The following is a 24,638-nucleotide window of genomic DNA, read 5'->3' on the forward strand; positions in this document are numbered from 1 at the left end:
GCGCGAACCCCTAGAGCCCAGCCCTCCGCGGGGCTGTTCGCTCCCGGGCCGAGCGGCGGGATGCTTGTCCAGCATCGCCAACAACCTAGTCGTCCCCTTGCGACAGAGCCCTATCGCGATGCTGCGCCGGGCCCTTCCCGGTGCCGGCACCGCTTCCCGCGAGCCTCGCTCGGCCGGTGGTACCGCCGGGGCTACGGCCGCCATCCCCACGGGGCGCCCCCGGGGACAACTCCCGGTTGCCCTGGGGAGCCGGCCCCCCGCGAGAGGCAGTGCCCGCCCCGCCGTGCCTCGTCCCGCGCCCCGGCGCCGGTAGGGCAGCGCCGCCGCTCGCAGGTGGGGGCCCAAGGGCCCCGCCCGGTCTTCGGGGAGCGGCCGCCGCGCCAAGCAGCGCCCGCCCGCGTCCTCCGTGCCGCGTCCCCCCCCGCCGCGGGGACGGCCGGGCCGCGGGACAGCGCTGCCGGCTGCGTGTGCGCGCCCCGCCGCGGGTGGCGTTGCCCTTTTAAGAGCGGCGCGAGGCGGCCGTGACGTCGCGCGCGCAGAGCGCTATCCCGGCGCGCCCGCCCGCCCGCACAGCCGGGAGCGGCGGCGGCACCGCGGAGCGCCCGGACCCGCCCCGGCACCGGCCCCGGCACCGGCCCCGCCGAGCCCCGCACCGCCCCGCCGGCACCGCCGCCCTGCCATGCGCCGCGGCCCGGCGCCAGCCTCCGCCGGCGGGAGCCGTCCCGGCAGCAGCAGCAGCGCGGCGGCGGGCGAGCGCTGAGCCGCGGCCCCGCAGGGCGCGGATGTTCGCGGGCTGCCTGCACCGGGAGCTCTCGCTGCGCTGACGGGGCGGGCCCGGCGCCCCGCTCGCCGCAGCGCCCCGCGCCCGCCCCCGGGCTCCCCGCAGCGCCGCCGCTCCCGGCCGCGCTTCCGCCCGCGCCATGGCGGGGAAGGCGGCCGCGGCCGGCGCCGGGGTGCTCCTGGTCACCGCCAACGTCGGGTCCCTCTTTGACGACGTAAGTACCGCGGGCACCGGCGGGAGCTGGGGCTTCGCGGGCCGCCGGTCCCGGCGCCGCCCGCCCCCCGCGCTGCCGCCCCGAGCGCGGGTGCCGGTGGCGCAGGGGGGCCCGGCGGCCGTCCCGGCCGTGTCCCGGCGCTTCCCAGGGTGGGACGGCTCTGCTGGAGCGAGGGCTGGGGCGCGGGGCGGCGGTACAGCCGTGGGAGCGCCAGGAGCGGGGGGACGAGGGACGCCGGTGCCGTGTCCCTGCCCCCAAGGTGGTCGCCGTGTGACACCGTCCGCAGTGTCCGGGGGCTCCTCGGGGGAGCGGCGGAGCCCCCCGAAGCGCCCTGCCCGCCTCCGGACGCTCCTCCCCGGCTGCCGGGCACGGTGTGACACGAAAATGCAGCGTAATTTCTGTTCGGCGTAGTGTGTTCGGGCAAACGTCGGGAACGTTTCTCATCGCTGCAAATAAGGCGAGAGCCGCAGCTGGCACAAGCGAGCAGAGGGAGGAACGCTCGGTTCAGTGCGTGAATGAAGGCAGATGTCGATGATTATCGCTGGGCTCCCGCAGCCCGGAGACTGACCCCCGAGAGCCGCTGAAACCAGCAGCAAAGCCCCCCTGGGCCCGAGCAATGCCGACACGTCCCACAGCCCGAGGGGAGCATGTCCAGGGGTTTGCTAGTTACAAAGTAATACGTATCTGGCATGGAATTGGGTCCAGGCTTGTGCTGTGTGTTGTTCTTGCTGTGTCTTACGACGGGCTTTGCTGTAAGCCCAATGCACAGAGCCCTGAAATGCAGTAACCGAGGGGTTTTTTTGTCTGGTCTTCAAAGTCTGCTTTGCTTTTTCATCACTTTAAAGGCTGTTCTGAAGTTCACACTTTGATTGTAACAGCTGTAGTCAAAGGATGCAGTTCATCTTTTCTTCAAGTTAAGTAAGCTTCTACAGTTATCACCATAGTTTTACACTTAAACATGCCACTTTGTGTTAAATGAACACTGTGAAAATGCTCATTTCATAGTAATTGTCATGGTTGTGGCCTTGGGCACACACAGCATCTATGTGTGATTGATGCTGGTGTGTTCAGTGGGGTTTCAGCAGGTGGTTCCTGCCTTTTTCGTACTCCATGGCTGGAGCCGAGGGGTGACAACACCTCTATGTCACCGAGCTTGCCATCCATATGAACCCTGCAACTCCAAGTGCTCTTGTGCTTTGATAAGAGCAGGCTCTTCAGAGCACTGTCACTGCAGGAATCCCTGGCTGTCAGACCCAGCCATTTCCTGGTTGGTATTTGCGGCTCCGGGCGTTCCTGTAGCGTGCTCCCCGTGCAGTGTTTGCTGTACCAGAGGAAACGCGCTTCAGTTCTAGCCAGCAACTGCCTTACCATGAAAAATTTAGTTTTCTACAGCAAGCAAACCGAGCTCGTTTGGATCAGTTTCACTGCAGGGTGGGAAATTGAAAGACTGCTCTGAACATCTGTGGTTGTGGTCCTGCTGTGTGGCTGTTGGAGTTGGGACTGGTGGCTGCCTGGCCAAGCTTCTGGAGTTACATTAGTGCAGTTTGGGTGCAGGAAAGGTGACATTAACTGGGTTTGGGGATTTGGCTCTTGAGTTGTGTGTGGGAGCTGTCAGTGGCTGCTTCTGCTTGCTGGGCCCTTCCCATGCAGTCGAGGAATATGTTTCTTTGCTGTGACCTGGAATGATTTCAGTCCTGAACAAGGACTTGCTTTGATGGACTGTGCCAGAGCTGGGCTGGAAAACCACTTCCCGTTCCTTTAACTCATGTTTTCTATTTCTGATTTCAGTGGGAAATATATATTTTAATTAAACGCTTAGTCAGATGTTGCCTGACCTCGAGGCAGTGTTATGGTGTGTGCTGTCACAAGGCAGTGCAGGAATGCTGAGCAGATGGGATGGCCAGGGCAGGTATCCCACACTCACACAGTCCTGCTGGCTCTTGTGCTGGGATCCCATCTGCTGTGGGCCAGAGCCCTCTGGGAAATATTCAGGAGCTCCAGGGCAGATGCCCATGGAGGAGGCTGCTGTTGGCAAGCTGGGTCTGGGCAGGGGGCTCTGGGGATGGGGGGCCCTGCAGGGTGGGACTCCTGCCCCCCTTCCACCAGCAAACCCCTGTGATGGCTCTGCACTGCCCTGTTTCTGTGTGTTCCCAGCAGCCTGAGTGGTGCTGTGTGGCAGCAGCGTGATTTGCACTTCATGTGTATTTTGTGTGAGCAATGTTTGCTTGTGTGTGCAAATGCTCTTGGGACCAGGATTTTATAGCTTAAAATGCCTTTGGTAGGCAGGTTTGCCTGGGTGGGACAGTCTTTCCTAGATCACTGGTGTTGCTGACCTGCTGTACTTTTGCAAAGAAGGGAAGATTGCTTTTTTTTGCTCTCCGATTGCCAGAAGCAGGTTATGATAACACCCGGGTTTGTTCCTGCCAGCTATCCCCATCCACTAATTACCTGTTGCAGTGGTGACCTGGGAGCTCATGAATAAACATGGTAAAGTGAAGAGGGAATGAGCTGGGTTCATTTCATTCCTCTAGTAGTTTTGCTGCTTCATTAAAAACATTAATGGAGTACTAGATCTTCAAATATTCTTCCAAGTTACATAAACATGTGCATCTTGTGAATATGAATGTGTATGATTTTTGTTACCTTTGTGTTTACTTAAGCATTTAATGCTTTTCTTGCTATAGAATCTCTTCCTGGTTTTATCACAGTATACACAGTAACAAAGGATGGAGTTCAGGCTACCCATGAGTCACTCTTTCTCTTTTTGCCCTCCTCTGATGCTGCTGCCCATGGCAGGGGAATTCAACTAGATGATCTTTAAAAGTCCCTTCCAACCCAAACCTGTGATCCCATCCTCTCCCTCTTTCTCTCCCTTTCTAATTCCTTGCTTCCTTTCCTTCCTCTAGCTTCATTGACAAAATTTCACATGTACCTTGCAATGAGCTGAGTGCTGTGGTGGGCACAGAATCCATCTGCCTGGCACTGCACTGCTTTTTCTGTACAGGGATTTAATTAATGTCCTGAGGTTTTTTCCCAATCTGCTATATCCCCTTCATTCTGTTCAGTTGCTTTTAAAGGGCTGAGTGCTGCTTGTTTTCCCCTGTGACAGACACCTGGGAGTGGGGTGTGAGCAGCAGGCGAGGGGAGGCTGTGTGGAGAAAGCTTCCCTCACCACACGTGTCTCATGGCCAGGGCAGCACAGGAGCTGTGTCTGCTTCTGCTGCAGGGAGGCAGCTGGAGATCTTTGCAATTCAGTTGTCACGGCTGTGCCAGAAGTTTTGTTACTGTGTGCTGTGTGTTCATCTGAGTGCAGGCACAAACACTGAAAAACCACCTTGGTGCTCACACCTGAAAATCATGTCTTACTCAGTGTCAGTTTTAGGTGACTTTAACAGTGGTTTAGTGTCTCCATGTAGATCTTTAGGAAAAGGATTTACAATATGCCCAGCAGACTTAGCTGTACAGGTTCTGGCATTTCTCCCTGGGTTGGAAAATAGTTCATTTGTTCCACTTATCTTTGAAATTGGAATGTATGAGCCTAAATCAGGTTGGAGCTTCCGAAACCCTTCCATCTTCATACACTAGGTGTTTGTAGTTCTTAAATTCTCAGGACAGGTTTAATCAGAATAGAAGTGCAATGATGACAAGGTAGGTAAAAGTTAACCAGAACATGTTATTTTATTAGCTTAAAAGAGAAAGAGGGGAGAAGTGTGCCAGGAAATTGCTGTATGGGGCTGATAACCCATGATTTTAAATGACTAACAGCATTACTGCCCTACCTGTGCCCCTATTTTCTTTGACTCTACAGAACACTGACCTTCATGTGATAGTGCCATAGTAGGGCAATAACCTTGGACATTCCAAGGTGGTCTTCACCTATGCACATTTGGGTGAATGTGTCCCTTTTCATACAGTACACAAAGAGGGCAGGGATGGAATTTCCTGTTTCAAGTCCTATTTGTAGTACTATTATAAATAAAGTTATTATTTAATTCTGAGTATGGACTTGAAATATTCTTTACTTCTGTTAAAAGCTGAAGTCTGTCAATTGAATTTGAAGTAGAAGTAGTTCCCGTAATAATTTTTCAAAACAGCCTGCCCTTCTGATGGGTGGTGATCACAGTGTAGTGTCTCTTTATCGTGTCTGATCCTAATTTTCTGATTCTGAAGCAGTGGGCGTAGATTTGTTTTTGTATTGGACATCTGTGTATTTAGCTGGTATTTGCTGATAACTGTAAGAGGTTTTTTGGCTTTCATTTTGTTTTCTTCTATTTTTTTTCCCCCCATGAATAATTATTTGTATTTTGTGGAATGTTTTGAATGTGGTAGGATGGGAAATGTATTCGTTTGGCTTTGATGTCTAAATAAGCATTAAGACTAGCATGTTTCAATTCAAGGCATGCTCTCTTCAAATCACAGCTATGAGATTGAATGAAAGGTAATGTTTGATTCATTGTGGCTTTTTAAAAGAAACTCTTGATTTCACTGCTGAGAAACACTTAAGCCATCCTTACGGTCAGGCAGTGTTGATGTTATCTGGAGTGGAAGATCAAACTAACCCAACCTGTCCAGGTAAGAGTGATGTTTCTCGGGGTTGTTTCAGTGTGTGGGAGCGTTCCTGCAGGTGTGCTGGATTGGCAGCTGGCAGGGAGGGAGTGGGGAGCCTGGGCTTGTGTTCTAGCCAGGTGAGGGCAAGAGCAGCAGAACTGAGGAAGAGGGGAGAGGCTGATGGGAGAAGAGTCCTGGCCCGTCTTTGCCAGTGGGTCCATACTCCTCTCGCTGTGCTGCCCAAAGTTCAGTGGGAGCTGGGGCTGGGGCTATGGCCAGGGGGATCTGGCAGGCTGGAGCCTGCCAGGACTGAGCTTGGCACTGAGCACTTTGGCTGGCTCCCAAGGGCTCCAGACTTGGGGGGTAATTGTCTTGCTCTCTTTGATGCCGCAAGATTGTGTGCTCACAGCTCAGACTTGGATTTGAGGGCTATGTACTTTTGAGCAATAATGTAGTATTTATAATAGGAAAAGTATTTTTCAGTGTTCTTTATGATGGGAACTGTAGAAATAAGTAGTCTCCAACTTCTCTTTATCTGACTCTGTGCTTTCCAGTTTCTGGTTGTTTTGATGTCTTCTTTCTGTTTTTTTGGGGTTTTTTTTTGTTGTTGTGGGAGTGGCCTTGTTAATTTCTTAAATATTGTTGCTGCCTTCTGTTTGTTTGGTTTTCTGTGGCAGAATCTCAAATGTTTTTCTTACAGTTTCTACCATACTCATGTTTATGTTGTATTTTAGGAGGCTTTCTTGGTTTACTCCATTCTAAACTCCCTGTGCCAGGAGGTGAAATTTTGAGGTAGACCTGGCTGCAGAATAGCGCTGGCTTTGTGTGCCCTTCTTAGTGTGATGCTGTGAAAAGGGATTTTAGTTTGAAAATCCTTCACTGCTGCTTGTATTTTGCGCTGGGGGATGAGCTGAGGGATGTGTGTGTGGGCAGCTGGTGGGCTTGGGCCATACGGTGGAGCTGCACCAGCAGCAGTGCCCAAGCTGGCCTGTGTTACAGAGGTGCTTTTTCCAGGTGTCTCGAGACAAGAAGCAGGTGCTGGTGCATGTGCTTTGAAGCAGCTGTAGGCTGTCTGAGGAGTGGTACCCGTTAGTAACTCCTCCTTTGTTTGGTCTTTGGTGGGTGGTGGTGTCAGATGTGCACAGCGGGTGATGTGCTCGCAGCTGTGTGGTTTGACAAGGTCAGTGTCAATCCCTCACAGCCTGCTTGGAGAGGAACTAAATACTTGTCCTGATTTACGGCTCCCTGAGTGTCAGCTCTAAGTAACCCAGCTCTTGGCATGCCTAGGCTAGGCTAAGGACGCGTATCAGTGTGTGCTGGGGGGGTTACTGTGACCAGTGCCCCCACGCAGAACATCCCCATCTGCAGCACTTCCCATGTGAAGGCTGTGAGTGTCCTGCTCACCAGCAGCCCTTCCCCTTCAGCCCCTGAGGTGTACTGAGAGTGATAGTTGAGTATGAGCTGCAGAGCAAAGTCCTCTTTTAAATATAAATGAGGCACAAGACCTAAAGCAGACATGCAATAAAGCAGTGACACATTATTGTGCATCCATGTACTTGTAAATTTAAAGCTCTAATTTACTGAAGATGACTGGAACAGTAACAGTACAGGCAGCACAGAGGGTAGAGGTTTCCTCCAAGATGGAGTTGTATGTTTAAAAAAATCTACGTTTTTCTTTAGCAAAAATCCAGCACTTTTTTTTCTTTAGCAGATAGTTTTACAGTTTTCTGAGCAGAAGAGTTTCCATTAAGAGCTGGTACAGTGTTTAGCCTCCTTTAAGGAGGATGCTCAGAGGTTTATCTTATAGACCATCTTTTCTTTCCTTGTGATTAAGTGCTGTCACTGACAACAGGAGCACATGGAACACGAGGAGGTAATAGTGGCAAAGTGCATTATAATTACACCTTTTTTTAATGTGGTTTTATAGCAGTAGAGTTGGCATTTTGCAGCTTGTTGGGTTTCCACAAATCATCACTGTATCAGTGTGATTTTTTAAAAGGACTTTGTTCCTATTTTATTTCATATTTGAAGATGATACTATGCAATATGAATAGGATACCATAGGAAGAAAGCTTTACATGCAGATCTGATAGTTTTTTAGCTTGGACAAGCTCTAGGCCATATTTTAAAGATTTTGTTCCTGTTCCAAAGTTCTCATCATCAATTTTCTTACCACAAAATTTGACTTCAAAGACACAGAATACCAGTCAAGCCCTCAAATTTCATGATTTACATAAAAAGCTGATCTGGTTTTTACTTACTATTTCTGTTTCCCCTTTTCTATTATTTATTTCATCATACTGTTTATATCTTCTACCCTCACTAATGTATTTCTTCTTTTTACCTCAGACACTTTCTTTCCCTTTCTGGTATCGTGTGTACTCACCTCCTTCTGGAAGCTCTCCCCTTATTCCTCATTTATGACTTGAAGCGAGTCACTTAAAGGAGTCTTTTTGATTTGTAGTTTTGTGGGTGCCTCGTATGCCATCAGGAAGGTGGGTGTGGCTGTCCTGAGTACTCTTTCCTCTGTTGAAGAGGCGATCCCACAGGTTAAACTCAGTTTCCTCTCCACCATGGGCACGCCGTGCCTTGGCATCCTAGCGGAAGAGGAAATCAAGTGACTGAACTACCTTGGAAGAGAAACTGGCTTTAAGTGTGGCTCTGGAAGATGTCTCTTCCACCACCCTGCAGAGGATCAGCCACTTTGTCTGTAGCTTTGCTTTGTCCTCTGCCCCTAAACTTACCTTAAATTGGAAAAAAGAAAAATAAAATAAAAAGTCAGGCAGACAGGTGTGACTGCAAGCTAGTTGTATGCTTTTAGTATGTGGAAACTCTCAAAATACATCTGTGTTAGTGTAGGTTAATACTTTATTTGATATTCTCTAATCATCTTGTTTCACCCTCTTAGTGGAGAACAGGAAGTGGTCACAGGAAAACAGGACTTTGACCCCAGGGGCTGCTTGAATGGCCTGTCAGAGTCCTTTGGCATCCTTTTGGCATCTCTATTACTGCAGTGGCATCTTCCCCTGCTGAAATTTCTATGGAAATATGTTATTTTTTATATTGTGGAGAAGGTCACATTAAACACAATAATCATCATTCTGGGGAAGAGAGAGTTTTAAAAGTAAAATGCTACTTTTGCTTCTTTTCTTCCAATGGTGGGTAGTAGTTATTCAACACTCTTAGCACTAGTATCAGTATTTGTACATCATTTAAAAATGTAAAAATTTTATTTAATCACTTTATTTTCTAACACTTTTCCTGTTATTGGCAAAGCTTGAAGTTAAAGCATTTACTGAAGCAAACAAAAGTGTTCATTGTTCTTGTATGATATTTGAAGTCAGACATAATTGATGGTTTTCATTAATGTCTTCAAGTTGTTAAGCACTCATCTTCATGAGTCAGCCAGCTGTAACAGATGATATCCTTGAAAGCAGAACATTAAAGCTAAGGAAAGCAATTAACCTGTGGTGTTGTCACAGGTTTTCTTCTCTCGTGGTGTAGGTACCTTAGGTTTGTTTCCAGCAGCTCTTAGGGGGTGTGACCGTCACTGACACCTGGGTGTTTATCACACTGCAGTGCAGCTGAGACCTCCGGGCTGTAATTCGAGGTGGGGACCCATGGCTCAGGGATGTGGTTACAAGTGGCAAGGTGCAACATGGAGAGCTTTTCTTTTCCTTGTGGTTTGTGACTGGAAGGATTGTCCCTTCAGGTTTTGCTTTGTCTGCAGTAAAATAGCTTCTGATCTTTTCTTGTACTGTTTCCCAAGTTGGTGAAAAGCTGTCCCACCTATATTCCTTGCCAAATTCTCCTGTCCCTGTCTTTTTTGTCTCTTCTTCTTTTCCCTGATTTCACCTTGGTTTATTTTTTAATACAGTTCACAGCCAGAAGATCTAGTCAGGAGAGGCTTTAGTGCCACACCAAATTGTAGCAGAGCCAGAAAGAAGGAGATGGGTGATGCATGGTGTGCAGGGCTGCCTGCCCTGGGCAGAGGCCAGCCAAGGGTTCTGCCCAGACAGAGCTTTTGGATAACATGGGGGTGAAGGAGAAGAAATCCTGACCTCTCTCACACACAAGCTCTTGTTTTTAAGAAAAACACATGGTTTTGTGTTTGCCCACTTCCTGTGTCTATGCTTGAGGCCACAGCCAGCCAGCCGGCTCCCCACCATCCATGGTCTGGGCTTTGCTCTCCACCATCCGTGGTCTGGGCTTTGCTCTCCACCATTCGTGGTCTGGGCTTACCTGCTCCTTGCAGATCACTGACAGCTCCAGAAGCCCTGGAAGCATGGCATTTGCTCACATCCCACTTGTGGTCAGTCTTTGAAGCCAGAAGGAAAAAATGTTGATTTGGGCTGGTTTGCATCTGGAAGCCATGCACTGTTCCTCTTAGGCCATGGGTGAGAGCCACAGCAATGGCTTGTTCCTTCAGCCTTGGCTCAAGAAAGACTGAGGAGCACCTCATATGGACTGCAGCACAGCCTGTATGGGCATGCACCACCTTGGGTTACTGGAGAAGCTCCTGGCAAAACAAAGGCTCAGATAATCTGAGATGTGTGAGCCTTCTGCTTAACAAGAGGTTCTTGGCTTGCACAAGCTCAAAGCAAAACCAGCTCTCTTTAGTTATGGGAGTAAGTAAAAGCAAGGAAAGATGGTCTGTGTGGGTCTGCACTTTGGTGAGGCTCACAGAGACTGTTTACAGGATGTAGATAACGTCACCTTCTCCAGAACGTTCAGCTCTTGCTAGGAGGCCTCGCTCGCACAGCGCAGGAGTGGCCGATCACAGGCACTGGGTGCCATGGGAACACGCAGTATCCAAAACCTGTTTGTTGTACTTCACACGAGGTAGAGCTGCCTCTACATGTTCACTCCTCACTTTCCATTTTCCACTGCATTCTTGAAAAGAATTTTTTTTTTTTAATTGTCCTTGAATGCTTGAATGTGTTGGCAAGGCAGTGCATATTAGTGGCTGGACTCTTTAGAGCACCTCTGTACCGGGCTTGTGGCACTCTTGGCACTGCAGTGGGTGAACAGTGAGAGGCACACAGGCATTGGGAGTGGGACCTAATCCTGGATTCTTTCATTAAATCTTTTAAAGTGATGTGGTGGGAGTTTGTTTTGAAGTTTTTTGTTTTCCTGGTGTGGCAAACTCTCTAAGTTTAGAGGCTTTACCAATCCTTTTGGAAAAGCAAAACTAGTTTTCCTGTAGGAACAGCTCAGAACTGTATGCTGTGTGTCAAGTGAATAGGAAAAGAAATGGTACAAAAATCACTTGAGGAAAGTCTGTACTCATGAAGTACCATCAGCCAGTATTGGCTCTGTTTTAATCACTTCAGAATTTTTATTTAAGGACTCTCTGGGCAGTGAAGACCTTTCTGTGCACTCTTGGGAAGACAGCTGTCATTTGGTCCAGCACTGCAGCAGGCTTGCACAAAGAAGGTTCCCTTTGACAAAAGTGTTGGCTGTTTGTCCCTGACCTCACCATTCAAAATGCTTTTTAAAACTGTCTGTTCAAAGTGAAAGTTTTGATCTAGAATTCCTGTCATGCTTTTTATTGGAGGAAGAAATTGAAAATCTGTTTGGATTTTTTAAAATTTATTTTTAACTTCAAATGCTGCCAGGCACATGAAGGAGTCAAGAACTGGGTGGGGACAGTATGATAGGACCAACCTGCTCACTTCAGAGAACTGGATGTGACCCAAAAATCTTCTGCTAAAACAAGTTTATTTTCATGAACTGGCAGTGTTGTTTTTCTGGGCTGGGAGGACAGGCCTGATCCTGGCTCCACTGTTCACCAGGCTCTGAAGCCAGTTCTCATTTGTCTTGTGGGACAGCCTTTATGCAAAAAGGAACAAGCCCTTTTCTCTTCAGCTGTCCTTACTAAATATTAAAGTATTTGTTATTTATGACCATTGTGCACCTTTTGCTTATCTCAACAAAGAAAGATCTGCAGTTCCTTTCCCACTTTTTCCTAAATTATATGAATGTTGTGTGGATCTACTTGTCTGTGTAGGCTGTTACTATCATTATAGCGTCACTGAAGTGTGTGAACAGAAAATTATATCCCAGGATGGATGAAGACAGAATTGTGTCAGCCAGGTGAAGGGAGATATCCTTGATAAGTAGGTGAATTTCAATGCAAGGCTTGGTTGTGTTTCTTAAAAATAATGAACTTCTGTGAACATTCAGTGCTGTATAATGAAAGTCCATGTTGAACAGATAAAGGTAGAAACTGCTACATCCAGAGCAGTGCAAGAAAGGTTCATAAGGAAATGCCAGAGAGGTGGTGGTACCTCCATCATTGGAGGTACTTGGAAGCCATCTGGACAAGGCCCTGAGCAGCTGACTCTTGGGAGACTTTGTTTGAGCAGGGAGATGGACCTCCAGAACTCCATCACATTTTGTGACTCTGTAGCCAGACATTATACATTTTTTCCTTGGTTTTATTTTTGTTGCTGATGCCATTGCCCTTTGCTTTCCAGCACTTGCTAGGGGTGACAGCATACTTCTCTGTTCAACATTTTGTGGCAAATCCTCTTTCCTTTTTATCTGCATTTCTGTTATCAGTGTAGACCATTTCCAGATGCTTTGCCGAGTCACTGGTCCAGGAACTGGAACATGTGCATGCTTTCCTGAAAATTGGAGGAAAACCATCCATGTTGTCTGTCAGCTTATAAAGTCTCTAAATCTTGTGAAAACTTCCTCATACCCTCTTAGTGTGTGGGAACTGGAATCTCCAAGTCAGGCTTGCAGCTCTGATGGGTTTTGTTTGTTTGCTTTCCTGTTGACATTTCAGTAGCAAATAAATACACTGTTCCCAGTTACTTCAGAAGTAGGAAACAGCCAGAAGACCTTTTCAAGTGCCTGAGACAGTAAGGGCAGTGGATCTGCAGGGTTTACTAGCAGCTAATGTGACATTTACCCAAAATGAACCTGCAGGAGAGGCATGAGGTGGGAAGTGATTCAATAGCAGAGAGGCTGCTATGCTTGTATGTTTCTTTTCTATCTACTCCTGTGTTTGCAGCATTGCTGGTTTTTTTGCTTGAAGCATGATTGGTCCAAACAACTGTGCTGAGAACCAGGATAAGTCATAGGACAGAAAAAAAAAAAAAAGTATTCCTCTTGTATTTACGTTTTTGTTCAATCCCCATGTCATGTACAGCGCAGAGACCTGCTGTTTACGTTTGGAGTCGTTCACCTGGCACAGCTGGAGCTTCTGCCAGCACTGTGAAGCTGTCCGTGGCCCAAGGGCCAGCGTGTCCGAGGGCAGCTGAGCGCAGCCGCAGGGCCGGGGCTTGGCTCGCCGGGCTCAGCGGGCCCGGGCCCGCCCGCCGCGGTGGGAATGCCGCCGTCGCCGCCAGCAGCAGGGCAGGTTCGGACCCTTCCCTCTGCCGGGAATTCCAGACCTGATCTCCGCGGTGACTCCTGCCGGCTTAGCGGCGTTGCCTAACCCACAGCTGTGGCCCGGGGCTGGCTCTCTCCGTGCTCCTCCCTGCTGCCGCTGGGGACGGGGCGGTGGGGCCACGGCTCGCGGGTGGCTTCTTGCGGAGCAAGTGGCCCTGCTGGAGCAGGGGATGGCACAGGTCGGTAAGGCAGGTCTCATGGTGCTCGGGATGGGTCACGGAAGAAGGCGAGACTGGTGGAGTCTCTTGAGGCCATGGATATCGACAGTGTTGTCTGTCCCTCTCCCCATTCCCTCTCTGCAAACAGAAAGCAGCTTTGCAGCTGTGCGAGTTCTTTGTTGGAGGAGTCTCGGTCTCATCTGCTGCTCGAGGTGGTGGGCATGGGCTTATCCTGAAAACCTGTGTAGGGTCGTGTCCTAGAAATGGAGAGACCCCTTTGTGCCACACACTGTAAATGCACAAGAGCTGCTTAGTTTTGAATAATTTGCGACTTCTAGGTTCACCCCTGCAGTGGGGTCCAGAAATGGGAACAAGGACTGGAGCAGAAGAGGATGAAGAGGGCTCTTATGCAGAATCACAGCCATCTCCCTGGGATGTCACACAAATACTGAAATATTAATGTATATCCTGGATAAGAGACAGTTGTTTAAAAAAAGTTTAAAAAAACCCCAAACAAAATCCAACCAAGGAAAAACCCCAAGCAAATCCCCAAACTCCCAAATCCTCAGACAGTTAAAAGTGAATGTTATGTAGCCTCATGCTTGGCAGGAAGGTTGTTACTGGTTTTTCTTCCAAATACAAGAATAAGCCAATGGTGAATCTCAGCTGTAGTGAAAAGCTGGCTTTGCTGAGGAGTCTGGAAATGCTTGGGTCATGTTACTGTGTTCTTTAGAGCTCCTCCTGTCTAACATATCCTGGAGAATATGTTAGACAGCACTTTAACTATGTTTGCTTGAAACGTGCACATACTGACACTTCCTTGCATCACACCTTGCATCATATCTAGAGGGAGATACTTCCAACTGCTCAGCTTTTTCCGAAGGTTCAGTAGTATTTTAATTAATTGAAAAATGTGAGGTGTTTTCCTGAGATCTTGGCAGAACTGAAATTCTTACTTTGTCTTCACAGCACTTCTTCCAAAACCTCTTAATTAAATCCATGAACTTAAGAGCTTTAAGAAAATGGAAGTTCTCATTAAATGGGCATATAAAAAGTCAGAAAACGTACAAAGTTGTTTGTTAAAGTGGAAATTTCCAGTGTTTTTGAAATGTGACATTCACAAAGACAGCTTATTAGACTATTCCATGTGTTCTGTTCCATTTTTCATGCATTTTCCTGCTTAAAAAGGGTATTTTTCCTTTAGTACATATTATAAGGTAAAGAATATGAGGTGTACAGTGTCAGTGCTCGTAGAGGAGAGGTGCTCGCTGTCTGCCTGTGCTATTTTCTTGATGTTCCAGGGCAGAGTATCCCTTTCCATTGTGTGCCCAACCTGAGGTATATCACTGTAAGTATAAGCCCTTGTCCTGTAAAATATCTGTGGATTGTGCAAGTGTTTCTTCTCTAGAGCATAAACAAATCACAGTTTGAAAATACAATAGGTAGATTTGTCAAAACCCCATTTGGAATTGGGGAATTTACTTCATTTGAGTTTTCTGTCTGTCTCTAAGCACTAGCTGTGGCTTGCCATGGGAGACAAATGGGTGCTTTTTTCAAATAATTTAAGTAACCATGAATTCAAGTGGCATTCTTTAATGCATTTTGGAAATAGATGTTAGATCTCTGAGAAGAGAGAGTAGAAGCTGCATTCTTCCCAAAGCACTCAATTCTTTCTCTCAGGGAAGATGCTGGTTTGAGTATTGTGTTTGCAGTACTGAGACCTTTGGATCAAAGCTCTGTTCACAGCTCAGCCTACTCTGGACTTACTGGCCTTTTCATAGAACTATGGCCCTTGCATGTTCCTGGGAAGGTGATGCACTGCTTGGCTTCCTCCGAAGGCAGAGGGTGAAGTGGATGGATCGTCTGCTTCATTGTGGTGCTTGAATTTGCCCCAGTTCTTGTGAGTCTGTAACATTTTCCCTCTGATCCCTGAACCAAGGGATCTACAGGCAAATTGGCCTTTATAATAAAGTAAGCTTATGGTAAGTCATAAAAAATAGCTGGAAAGGCTGCTCACCTTGTAGCTTAAGGTGGTTGGTAGAGCTATTGAAACAGTCTGGATTAACTACTATGGGCCTCCTCAGTTCAGAAGACATTGAGTTGCAGGGTTCTTTTTGTTCTGGTTCCTGTTGTGGTCAGTGTGGCTGGGACTGACAGTGGGGTGTGCTGCAATGGCCTGAGATGTGTAGAAGTAGCCCTGACCCCAGCACTGCTCTCTCCCTCGGCACCCAGCGTTTGTCCATCCGTGCCTTTTGCCACAGCACTGTGCCCATGCCTTTGGGTGTGCTCCAGCTGGATTTATCTCCAGAGTTTAGAACTGTAGTTAGTTGGTTGTATGGTCTTTGTTTCTTTGGTGGGTTTTTTTTGTTTGTTTGTTTTTGATGGTGGTGTTTTTATTGTTTTGTTTTGGGGGTTTGGGTTGTGTGGTTTTGGTATATTTTGAAAGGGACTGGCTTCTGATAATGAACTTTAAGAAAATGTGATGCAAACAGGTCGCAATAAATACTGCCCCAGTGAACTGTGTTTCAAGTGAGTTATCAGAGAAGTGGTAAATCCCTTTGGTCCTTTTAATCCTCTCCTGGGTTTGAAAGGGTAACCTAGTCTCCATGGTAGTGAGTTTTCTTGGAGCAGTGTTCTCCCTTCTGTCTGTTTTGTACTTTTCTACTCCTTTTATCATTGCTTGTGCCTCAGAGATGGATAAAATGGAAATTCTCGTGTCTGAAGCCACGTTGCATAAATATTTTTGTAGTATATTGCAAGACGTGCTGGCTGTTTAGGGATCTCAAACAGGAGCAACAACTGCACTGAGCTCAGTTAGTATTTGTGATTAATTAAGCTTATGGTGCCTGGAGAGCCTGTAGTACAATTGGCAGTACAAATGCACTGCAAATGATAGTGTGTACTAAGGAGACAAGGTCTCAATTTGGGAAAACAAACTGTTTGTAAAATTCCTAAAATTCAGTGCCTGATACAGGACCTGGAGTACAGCAAGTGTTTTACCTTATGGAAAAAAATGCAAAGCAAATGCCAAAGGACATGGCATTAACAGAGATTGTTTAAATGTCTGGGGCACCTGACAAGTGGGTGACTGCTGTTTGAGCAGAGCTGTAGGTACCTGTTGCTGGGAGTGCGTGGGTTGGATTTGGAGAGCCTGCTCTACAGCTTTGCTGCTCTTTCTCATAAGATGCTGGGTTTTGTTTAATCAATGTAAGTAGGAATAGAGGTGAGATTACCTCAGGGAGTGCTGCACCATCAGCGAAGTGACCATGCTCCTCACGTTGTTTGTTTGGCACATTAATTGATGTGCCAGCCTCGTCCCCCCCCCCCCCCCCCTTAGTTCCTGTGCTGTTGGGTGCCTGGGTCCAGTGTACCACCTCCTGCCCTCGCTCAGTGCCGGGGAGGCTGAAGAGGAGATCAGCACACAGCTGGGTTTGCGTGTGGAAATTAAGGATGGCAAGAACCAGTTCTCGAAAAGCCTGTGTTCCTTGTGGGACTCTGGAAATGGCCGTGGTGGGGGGTTTTGGCCCCAGGTGTGCTGATAAACTTGAGGCACAGTTCTCTGAAGTGTCCTTTTTCCAGACTGCCTGATATTTGCTCCTCTGATAAATTGCAGGGTACAAACCAAGGCAGGGAGCAAAACTGGCCTGCCTTCATTGAGCAGTGCTTCAGACTTTCACTGGAATTTATCGCTGCATCTTGTTTACTTCTTTGAGTGTTCTTTGCAAACACAACAGCATCAGATTTGGCCTTTAAAAAAGGAGGCAATGTGCAATTTCTGTTCTACCTCATTTTGCTTAATTGAATATTTTTTGAAATAAGTCTGCCATCCTTGCTTGGCAAGGTCCCCTGAAATCTCTAGCCACAAGAAGCTCTGCTTGCCATCTGTGAACTGGATTTTCTTTTGGTTTTCTGTCTCAAGTTGCTGTTCTTTTTTTAAACTCAGCATAGACATTCCCAGCAGTTAAGTTTCTGAGAGCAGCCGTACTTGGGTGATGCTGCTGGCAGCCTCTGTGAGTGGCTGGTCCCTGTGAGCAGAGTGTGAGCCCAGAGCCCTGCTGCTCCTTTGGTTAACAACGGCCATGCTCCCATCATGGAGCACTGGAGATAACAGGGAAATGAAAACATGCCAGCTTCTGGATTTTTGCCAAGTAACTGCTAATTCTGGTAGTTCAACAATGTTTAGGACTAGCATGTCTGGAATAGACCTTTTTTTTAATTTGTCAAACAGAATACATTATTTTCAAGATAAACCAAGTTTAATACTCTGCTAGTTTTTAAATCTGACAAATAGCTAAAGCTAAAAACCCCAAGCACAATTGCTGTATTCTTCTTTTATAATGATTTTTATTAGTTGATATGTTGCAGCAATATGTATCTCTTATACTGGTGTCAGTCCTTCCTACCCGTGAGGGAGATGAACTATGTCACATATTTGTATTTAATGAGCAAAAAGGTTAAAGTGCACTTTTCTTCTCAATTCATGGATTTTCATCGTGTTTTGAACCCAGTCTTCAGTGTTTTAAAACTGCTGAATCTCGCAGTTGTACTCATGGTTGTATCCAAAGGTTGGGACAGAGGCGGGTGATGTACATTTTCCCATGTTTTGGTTGGATTCCCACCAGTGGGTGGAAGGAGCATTGTGCTGAACCCGTGGGGCACAACCCCGTCAGTGGTCGTGTGATTCTGGCACCGGCACTTCTGTGCCAGGGCTGTGTTTGAGGGGGTCTGGGTTCAGGGAATGTACAGATGTGGGTCCAGGTGCTTACCTGACTGATTCCTGAGAGCATCATAACTTGCTGGTACTTTGAGTGTTAGATGTGAACTTGTAATGACAATCTTAATGAAAATGATGTGAAATTACTTATCCAAGTTGTTCTTGCACAATTTATTGGTTTTTCATTAAATATCACACAAAAACTGTGACTATGTACAAGGGAAGACAGGAATGGAAAGGTGACAGGACTAGTATCTGTTCTTACTAGTTTATCAGCACTATGATTTTTTTTTTTTTTTTTTTTTGGTAACTTGCCTGATTAGCATGATGCTGTTACATCCAATAATTTTATTTTGTTTTGATGGGAGATTTCATAAGGTTTATCTATGTAAGTAACTTCAGTGAACCCTCAAGCCTCTTGGTGTAAAGAAAACAAACAGGATTTTCCACAAATACTAGTGAAGCCAAAATAGCTGTAGTCAAAGTGAAACAGCTGAGGATTGGGTTGGAGGATAAGGTGTGTATTATTCAGGAAGGAAGTAGGAAGCATTGGAGTGAAGCTATGTGTGAATTCTCTCATTCCTCTGTATAAGGATAACCCACAAAGGTGATGTTTTTCTATATCTGCAAATATTTATTACATTAGATGGATTGATGTTTTAAACAAAGTAAAGCTCTTGATGAAATTTAGTGTAAGTTTCCATATGGAAACTATGTCAAATATAATCAAACCAGTCATGCAAAGTATTAATAACTGTGCTTAGCAAATCCTTTAAGGTTTTGATGAGACCTTTACGTGTTAGGGATTAATATGCTTTTTTTCAGATACTCACTGAAATTGCCTTCTCAAATTGTAGTAATTACTGGAAAAGTGTTGTGTGAAAAAAATCTTGCTGCATCACTGGTTGGACTGGCCATGTGTGTTTCAAACTCTGCTATTCCATTCCCACTCTCCTTGGGAGCCGCTCTCATGATGTTCTGTGTTACGGTGCATCTGCAAATAATGTGGATTGCCAGCTGATCCTCAAGCACAAATGCTGTGACTGCAGTTAACAGCTGCCTGCAAGTGTTACTGGATTTTAATTTTTTTTTTCCTGACCCAACTCCGTGGACAACTTTCTGAAAATTGATAAACCAAGTTTCACACTGTAGCACAGTATTTTTATTGTATTTTGTTTGCCTTCATCAAGTATTGTGGATGTATATAGACTGAGGGCACTTCAGGTTAAGGCTGTGATGGTAGAAACATACATGTGCCTCTTAGGTAAAACAGACATGGAAAGACTAACCAGAAGGCTGAGGTTTGAGTGACAGGGTGCAGTGTTTACTAACTCTTACAGTGGAACTTTTTTCCCATGGACTTTTGTAATGTAATTCAAGTTTTTTCAGTGCAGGGAGAATACCTGGCAGGATAAAAACTACCATTTTGGGCTTTTTCATCTTCCACAAAGGTTCTTTTGTGCCAAAGTGCTGAAATTCTGATAAATCCTTCTTTTTTGGGGAGTAGTTTCAGCAGCAGCTGTCCATGGGGCATGCTGCATCTTAAGAGATGAATTCTGCAGTGAAATTATTCAAAGCCAAAGCTCCAGGTAAAGACTTTGTGGCCAGGTACAGTGGTGTATGTTTGGGGTGCACTTCATGCAATAGTTTTGTTGGGCAGGAAACAATCTCCTTCATTCAAAGTTTGTCTTCATCCAATCAATTTGTACGTGACCCTATTCCTGCTTTTCTTCTCTTCCAACCTTCCTCTGTCTTTCCCCCTTTCTGTGTTGCTTTGCAAACACAGATTAGGGCTGTGCTCTGCAAGTAGATCCTTTTATTTTCCCTTGGCATCACATGTGGTCAAAGCACAGCAGCCAAAGTGGCACAACCAAAATGGGCCCAGCTGTCCAGAACTCTTCCCAGGCTTCATACTTAAGATGCAGATTTCCATGGCAGTAAAGGAGATGGGACCAGAGTTATTACTAAAGACTCTGGAGAGGGCGTTGGACAGGTAACTGTGTTGTTCCTTTCAAGCACATAGCCCTGGGAAAGATCCCACTGAGTAGTTTTGTCCATGCTGATGAAGGGAAAAGCAGCTTTGACTTGTCCTACGAGCCATTCCCAGTGTTGCCGATGTGCCTGGCTCTCAGATGCCTGGCCAACATGTTTTATTCATGTGTTTTGGGGTTAAGTTCGATTTCAGGTGTGCCAGCAGACAGGCTTTGCAAAGCTCTTCAGTGTTCCTCCCCCTTGATTTGCAGCAAAGCCTGTGGATTGCTGTATGCTGTCATCTTCATTCTTATCTCACCTAATTAATTCCCAGGCACTGCAGGAGCCCTTGGCGGTAATGATGCTTCCAGCTCTCCTGGCATCTGCTTTCTCTCAACAATCTAATCTGCTGAGAATAGAAATATTTAGTTTATAAGTTCTACAGCCAGTGTATGGGAATGTAGGTGAAATTTATCATAGGCCAGCTGTGATGTTGTGGTTCCTTTTGCACTCTGAAAGCTATTGCAGAAGGTTTGTATGTACTGACAGGAATGAGAAATGGGGGGGAGGAAGGAGAGAAAAAGACACAGAGAGAGAGAGAGACTGCCTGTTTTAAATTATTCAAGAATGAGAACCTCACAGAAACAGAGCTGCTGGATTTTTAGAGTCTACAGAAAACTCCTGTTAGTTGGTATCACGTGTGAGATTAATTTGAAGATTTCCATTAAGTGTGGATTTAATGACTGGTTCTGGCTGCTGAGTTTAAGACAACCTTGGCTCTACTCGTTGGGATTGGTGACACTGTTCCTGTGGGCAGTGTGGTAACCATTGGGAAACCAAGGAAAGAAATGATACTTGCAAATGTGCCCCGTGTAAGGGTGTTAACTGTTCTCCTGTGCACAGTGGACAGATTTCACGAGTAGACAAGCAGGTGTGACCCTGCTTTAAAGTGTCAGACTGATTTGCACACTCATATTCAGTCATAGAGTCTCAGGATAGTTTGGGATGGAAGTGACCTCAAAGCTCATCTTGTTCCAGCCCCTACCATGGGCAGGGACACCTTCCACTAGACCAGACTGCACCAAGCACTGTCCAGTCTGGCCTTGAATACTTCCAGGGATCCAGGGGCAGCCACAGCTTCTCTGGGCACTCTGTGCCAGGGCCTGCCCACCCTCACAGGGAAGAATTTCTCCTAAATATCCCATCTGTCCCTGCCCTCTGGCAGTGGGAAGCCATTCTCACTGTCCTGTCACTCCAGGGCTTTGTCCACAGTCCTTCTCCAGCTCTCTTGGAGCCCCTTTAGGTACTGGAAGGGGCTTTAAGATCTTCCTTCTCTTCTTCAGGATGAACAGCCCCAACTCTCCCAGTCCAGCTCCAGAGCAGAGAGCCTCCAGCACTGTGACCAGTGTAGAAGCCTCCTCTGGACTTGTTCCAATGTTTGGCAACACTGACTTTTTAAAGGCAAGGGGAAAACGCCTACTTTTTTTCCTGTCCATATAATATCTCATGTATCTGGACTTCTCAGGAATTTGTAATGTGATTGATGGATTGGATAATTTTCCCCCTTTTTCCTTTGGATGAGGAAATGTACAGTAAGCTTTTTAAGCTGGAGAAATTAATTGAAATTATTGCCACTATTTTTACTGATTTGCATCCTTAAAACTGGACTGATTAAAAGTCTTTTGAAATCAATGAGTTTATTAAAACCAGGTCCAGTAAGTGGAGATAATATTCTTTCTTCTGTAAAATTCAGGGCTTGGATGGAGGGTGTCTCTGTAACTGACTGTGTGAGGACATGTAGAAGGATCTGACCTGGGGCATCTAGCACTCAGCTGCTGAGGGTTGTGGATTTGAGGAGGGTGGTTTGACTTTGTATTAGTTTGCTTTTTATACTAAGGATTTATTGGGAAGTTTGGTGGTTTCTTATTTCAAAACCACCCTGTTGCCTGGTCTTTTAATATCTTTTATTGGTGGTTGGAATATCAAGCTTTCTGCAAGGCTGTGCAGAGAATATATTAATCTGGGATGAGTTTTTGGTAAGTCTTCTATGCAGGGATATTTTTCTTCTTTTTTTTCTCTTTTTGTCTAGGTATCTTTTGTATACGTCCTTATTTTTATACTGTACCATCCTTTCTCATAGCAATTTCCTGTTGTTGATGTATCAGTAGAGCAATAGAACTGTAATTTCCAATCCCTTGTACTAAAATAGGACAAATCTTTCAGAAACATACCAGTGACATTTTCTTCTCAGACTTTGAAAAATTCAAAGCGGGCTCAGCTTTGTATCATGAGGAATACCATAGCTTGTTGGATTTGTTGGGAGCCTGTTGGCACTGTCGGGAGGGCTGTGTACCTGCAATGTTCCTGGCTTTGAAGAATTACTGTTTGATGGTAATATAGGAAATGAAGTGAGTTCTCAATAATTGTCCTGTCCATCAGGATTAATCGTTCATAAGCAAGATCATGTGTGAATGAATTGGTACTCGAATTATGCTTTATGGAATACTTTCAAACGTAAGGCAGTGGTTTCTGTGGATGTCTCCTCTAAAAAGAGGGAGTCTCCTCCCTTCTCCCAGTGCTGTCAGGCAGCCAGGCTGATAGTCCTGGGTGATGGTCACCAAGCCCTCTTCAAGCAGCTCTGGCAGCCGTGTTGACCATGGAGTTGAGCCTGACTGCAGCCATGATCTCGTCCTCATCCGAAGGTTATTTTGGAGCTCCTCCCAGTCACGGTGATGTGGAAGGAACTGCAGGGATTGCGTGGTGCCATCTCTGTGGTAACCACAGCTCCGCCTCATATGGAAAAGGGATTTTTAGAAAGTGAAGTATTTTTAGCTTCCCTGACTGAGCTGCAGCAGCTGGGAAGGTGGAGGGGCCAAATCAGCATCGGCAAAACCTCTTCAGGATTTACCTACTCTTGATTTGAGCACACTGGATCCCAGCCTTGCCAGTGCCTTCCCTCCCTCCCCAAGCTCTGGGTGTACTGGGTCCCAGCAGCACTGCAATGGCTCTGCCTGTGGCCACTCGTGCAGGACATCAGGCTTTAGCTGTAGTAGAGCTCAGGTTTATGTATAGCAGGATCAGAAAGTGTTTGGACATGAGCTGCCTGCTGGGTGTTGACATTGGAAGGCTGGTTTCTCTGCTGTTAGTAGGGCTGAGGAAAAGACTTTTTAACCTTAAGCTCAGACTCAATGTAGCAATAAACCCCAGATCTGTCTTTGTTACATTTATGTCTTCCTCTTGCTCTGGTATAAAAGACGAGTGAGGGAGATACTGCTACACGTACCAGGGAGCAAATAAATCATCCCTGACTAGGGCGTACAGCAGCGCCCAGTACCAAAGGCTGGGACAGAACTGAGGGCAGTGTGCAAGGGAATGGCCTTCTCCAGGAGGTGCCTGGGCTCATCCGACAGCAGCTGGGCCCTTGGCTCAGCAGCCGCACTGAGGCTGTGCTTGCCATAGCGAGGTGTCGTGCAGGCGTCGCCTGCTCCGCCTGCCAGGACAGCTCTGTGTCCCACGGTGTCCAGGGCTGGGGTGGCTGCACATCCTGGACAGCACGAGCTAGAATTCACTGCGCTGCTCTCCTGCTGGTCTACAGCCTGACAAAGCTGTTTGCTTGGGAATAGCAAGCCTGACATTCAGTTTCTGTTCTAGCGTCGCCTTGGGCGCTGGTAAGGTCTGCGCTAAGTGCTTTGTGTCTCTGTGGAAAATAATCTTTCTTGGATAATACAGGGTGAAGTGCAGGTTAAAATGCTTCAAAAGCTTTAAAATGGACTTGGAGACCTAGTCCTCAATATTTTTATTGATATTAAAAAATTACTTTAATTGATATATTTGCTTTATTTCCTGTGGTGCAAGTGTCTGTTTAATGCATTAAGTCACACTTGGAAGATATTACACTTCAGTTAAAAACACTGTGTCTTTGCACTTTTATACCATTTGGTAGCAGTGGTTTCAGAAAGAGTCCGTTGATTTTGAACAGCAGTGTTCAGACAACCTCGAGTTTGATCTTGTGGGCTAAATACCTGTCTATAAGGCTGGAGTGCATCACTCCTGGTGGTTTCCTTCAGAGATTCAGCAGGCTCACTCCTATCAACAGTAAGGGGAAGCAATCAGGATTTTGTTCTTGTTTTGTCAACAAAAAATTGATAGGAAGGAATGTTTTGGGATATGAGAGCCTTCTGAAAGGGAAGTAAGACCATAATGAGATGTTTGCATGGGTACAGAAGACACAAAGGCATGGTGCTGTTAAATGTTTGCTAACATATTTACAGTAGATGCAAGATTTGGTCAGTGTGGGAGCAATGATGCTTTTCTTTCTCGCTGTTCCTTTCTGTTAATAGTTGGTGTATTTAACAGCCCCACTGAAGAGCTCTGAATAGCAGGCGCTTGCCTTCAACAATATACTTCTGTTCTGGAAGCCTAGGGCTGCTTCCAGGATCACCTCTGATGGAATTAGAAGGTATTTCCTGAGTAAGCTTGACTCTGAGTTTTAAGGCTACTAAGTGAAGTGGTTTTGTCTCTGGTTGTGCGGTTGTGTTGGAACTGCAAATGAAGAATTTTTTTTTTTTTAAAGTAATCCATAGTTATCCAAGTTTTCTAGGAAACTCTACTTTTAAAAAATACTAATGAAGCTGGGAGTTTTGGTAATTAAAAAATGAAAATATTTCCTTTTGAAAATATGGACTGATGCTCTTAGACCCTTCTTGCTCATACTTGGACCATAAAATAATCCAACCTGAAATGATAGATAGTTGGAAGTAAAAGGGATTTAATTAACTTTTGACCCTATCAACTTGGTTGGCTTTTAAAAGTCAGTGAAATCTTCACCTTGATATTGGCAGTGCTAGTTTT

The 24,638-nt window shown here is 46.3% G+C and overlaps 1 protein-coding gene across 2 annotated transcripts in view; it reads left to right on the top strand.

Moving 5' to 3' along the window:
- The first annotated feature begins 639 nt into the window (after positions 1–639).
- Positions 640–24,638, top strand: part of INPP5A (inositol polyphosphate-5-phosphatase A) — a 191,573-nt gene continuing 167,574 nt past the window's right edge. The window contains exon 1 of one of the 2 annotated variants that reach the window (XM_069020329.1): positions 640–995. In XM_069020329.1, the coding sequence (XP_068876430.1) occupies positions 921–995 (75 nt within the window). In that variant the 5' untranslated portion in view covers positions 640–920. The remainder of the gene's footprint in view (positions 996–24,638) is intronic. The other variant, XM_069020331.1, reaches the window with a different exon arrangement.

The sequence above is a fragment of the Aphelocoma coerulescens genome, chromosome 6, assembly GCF_041296385.1.
Source record: "Aphelocoma coerulescens isolate FSJ_1873_10779 chromosome 6, UR_Acoe_1.0, whole genome shotgun sequence".
Classification (NCBI taxonomy): Eukaryota; Metazoa; Chordata; class Aves; order Passeriformes; family Corvidae; genus Aphelocoma; species Aphelocoma coerulescens.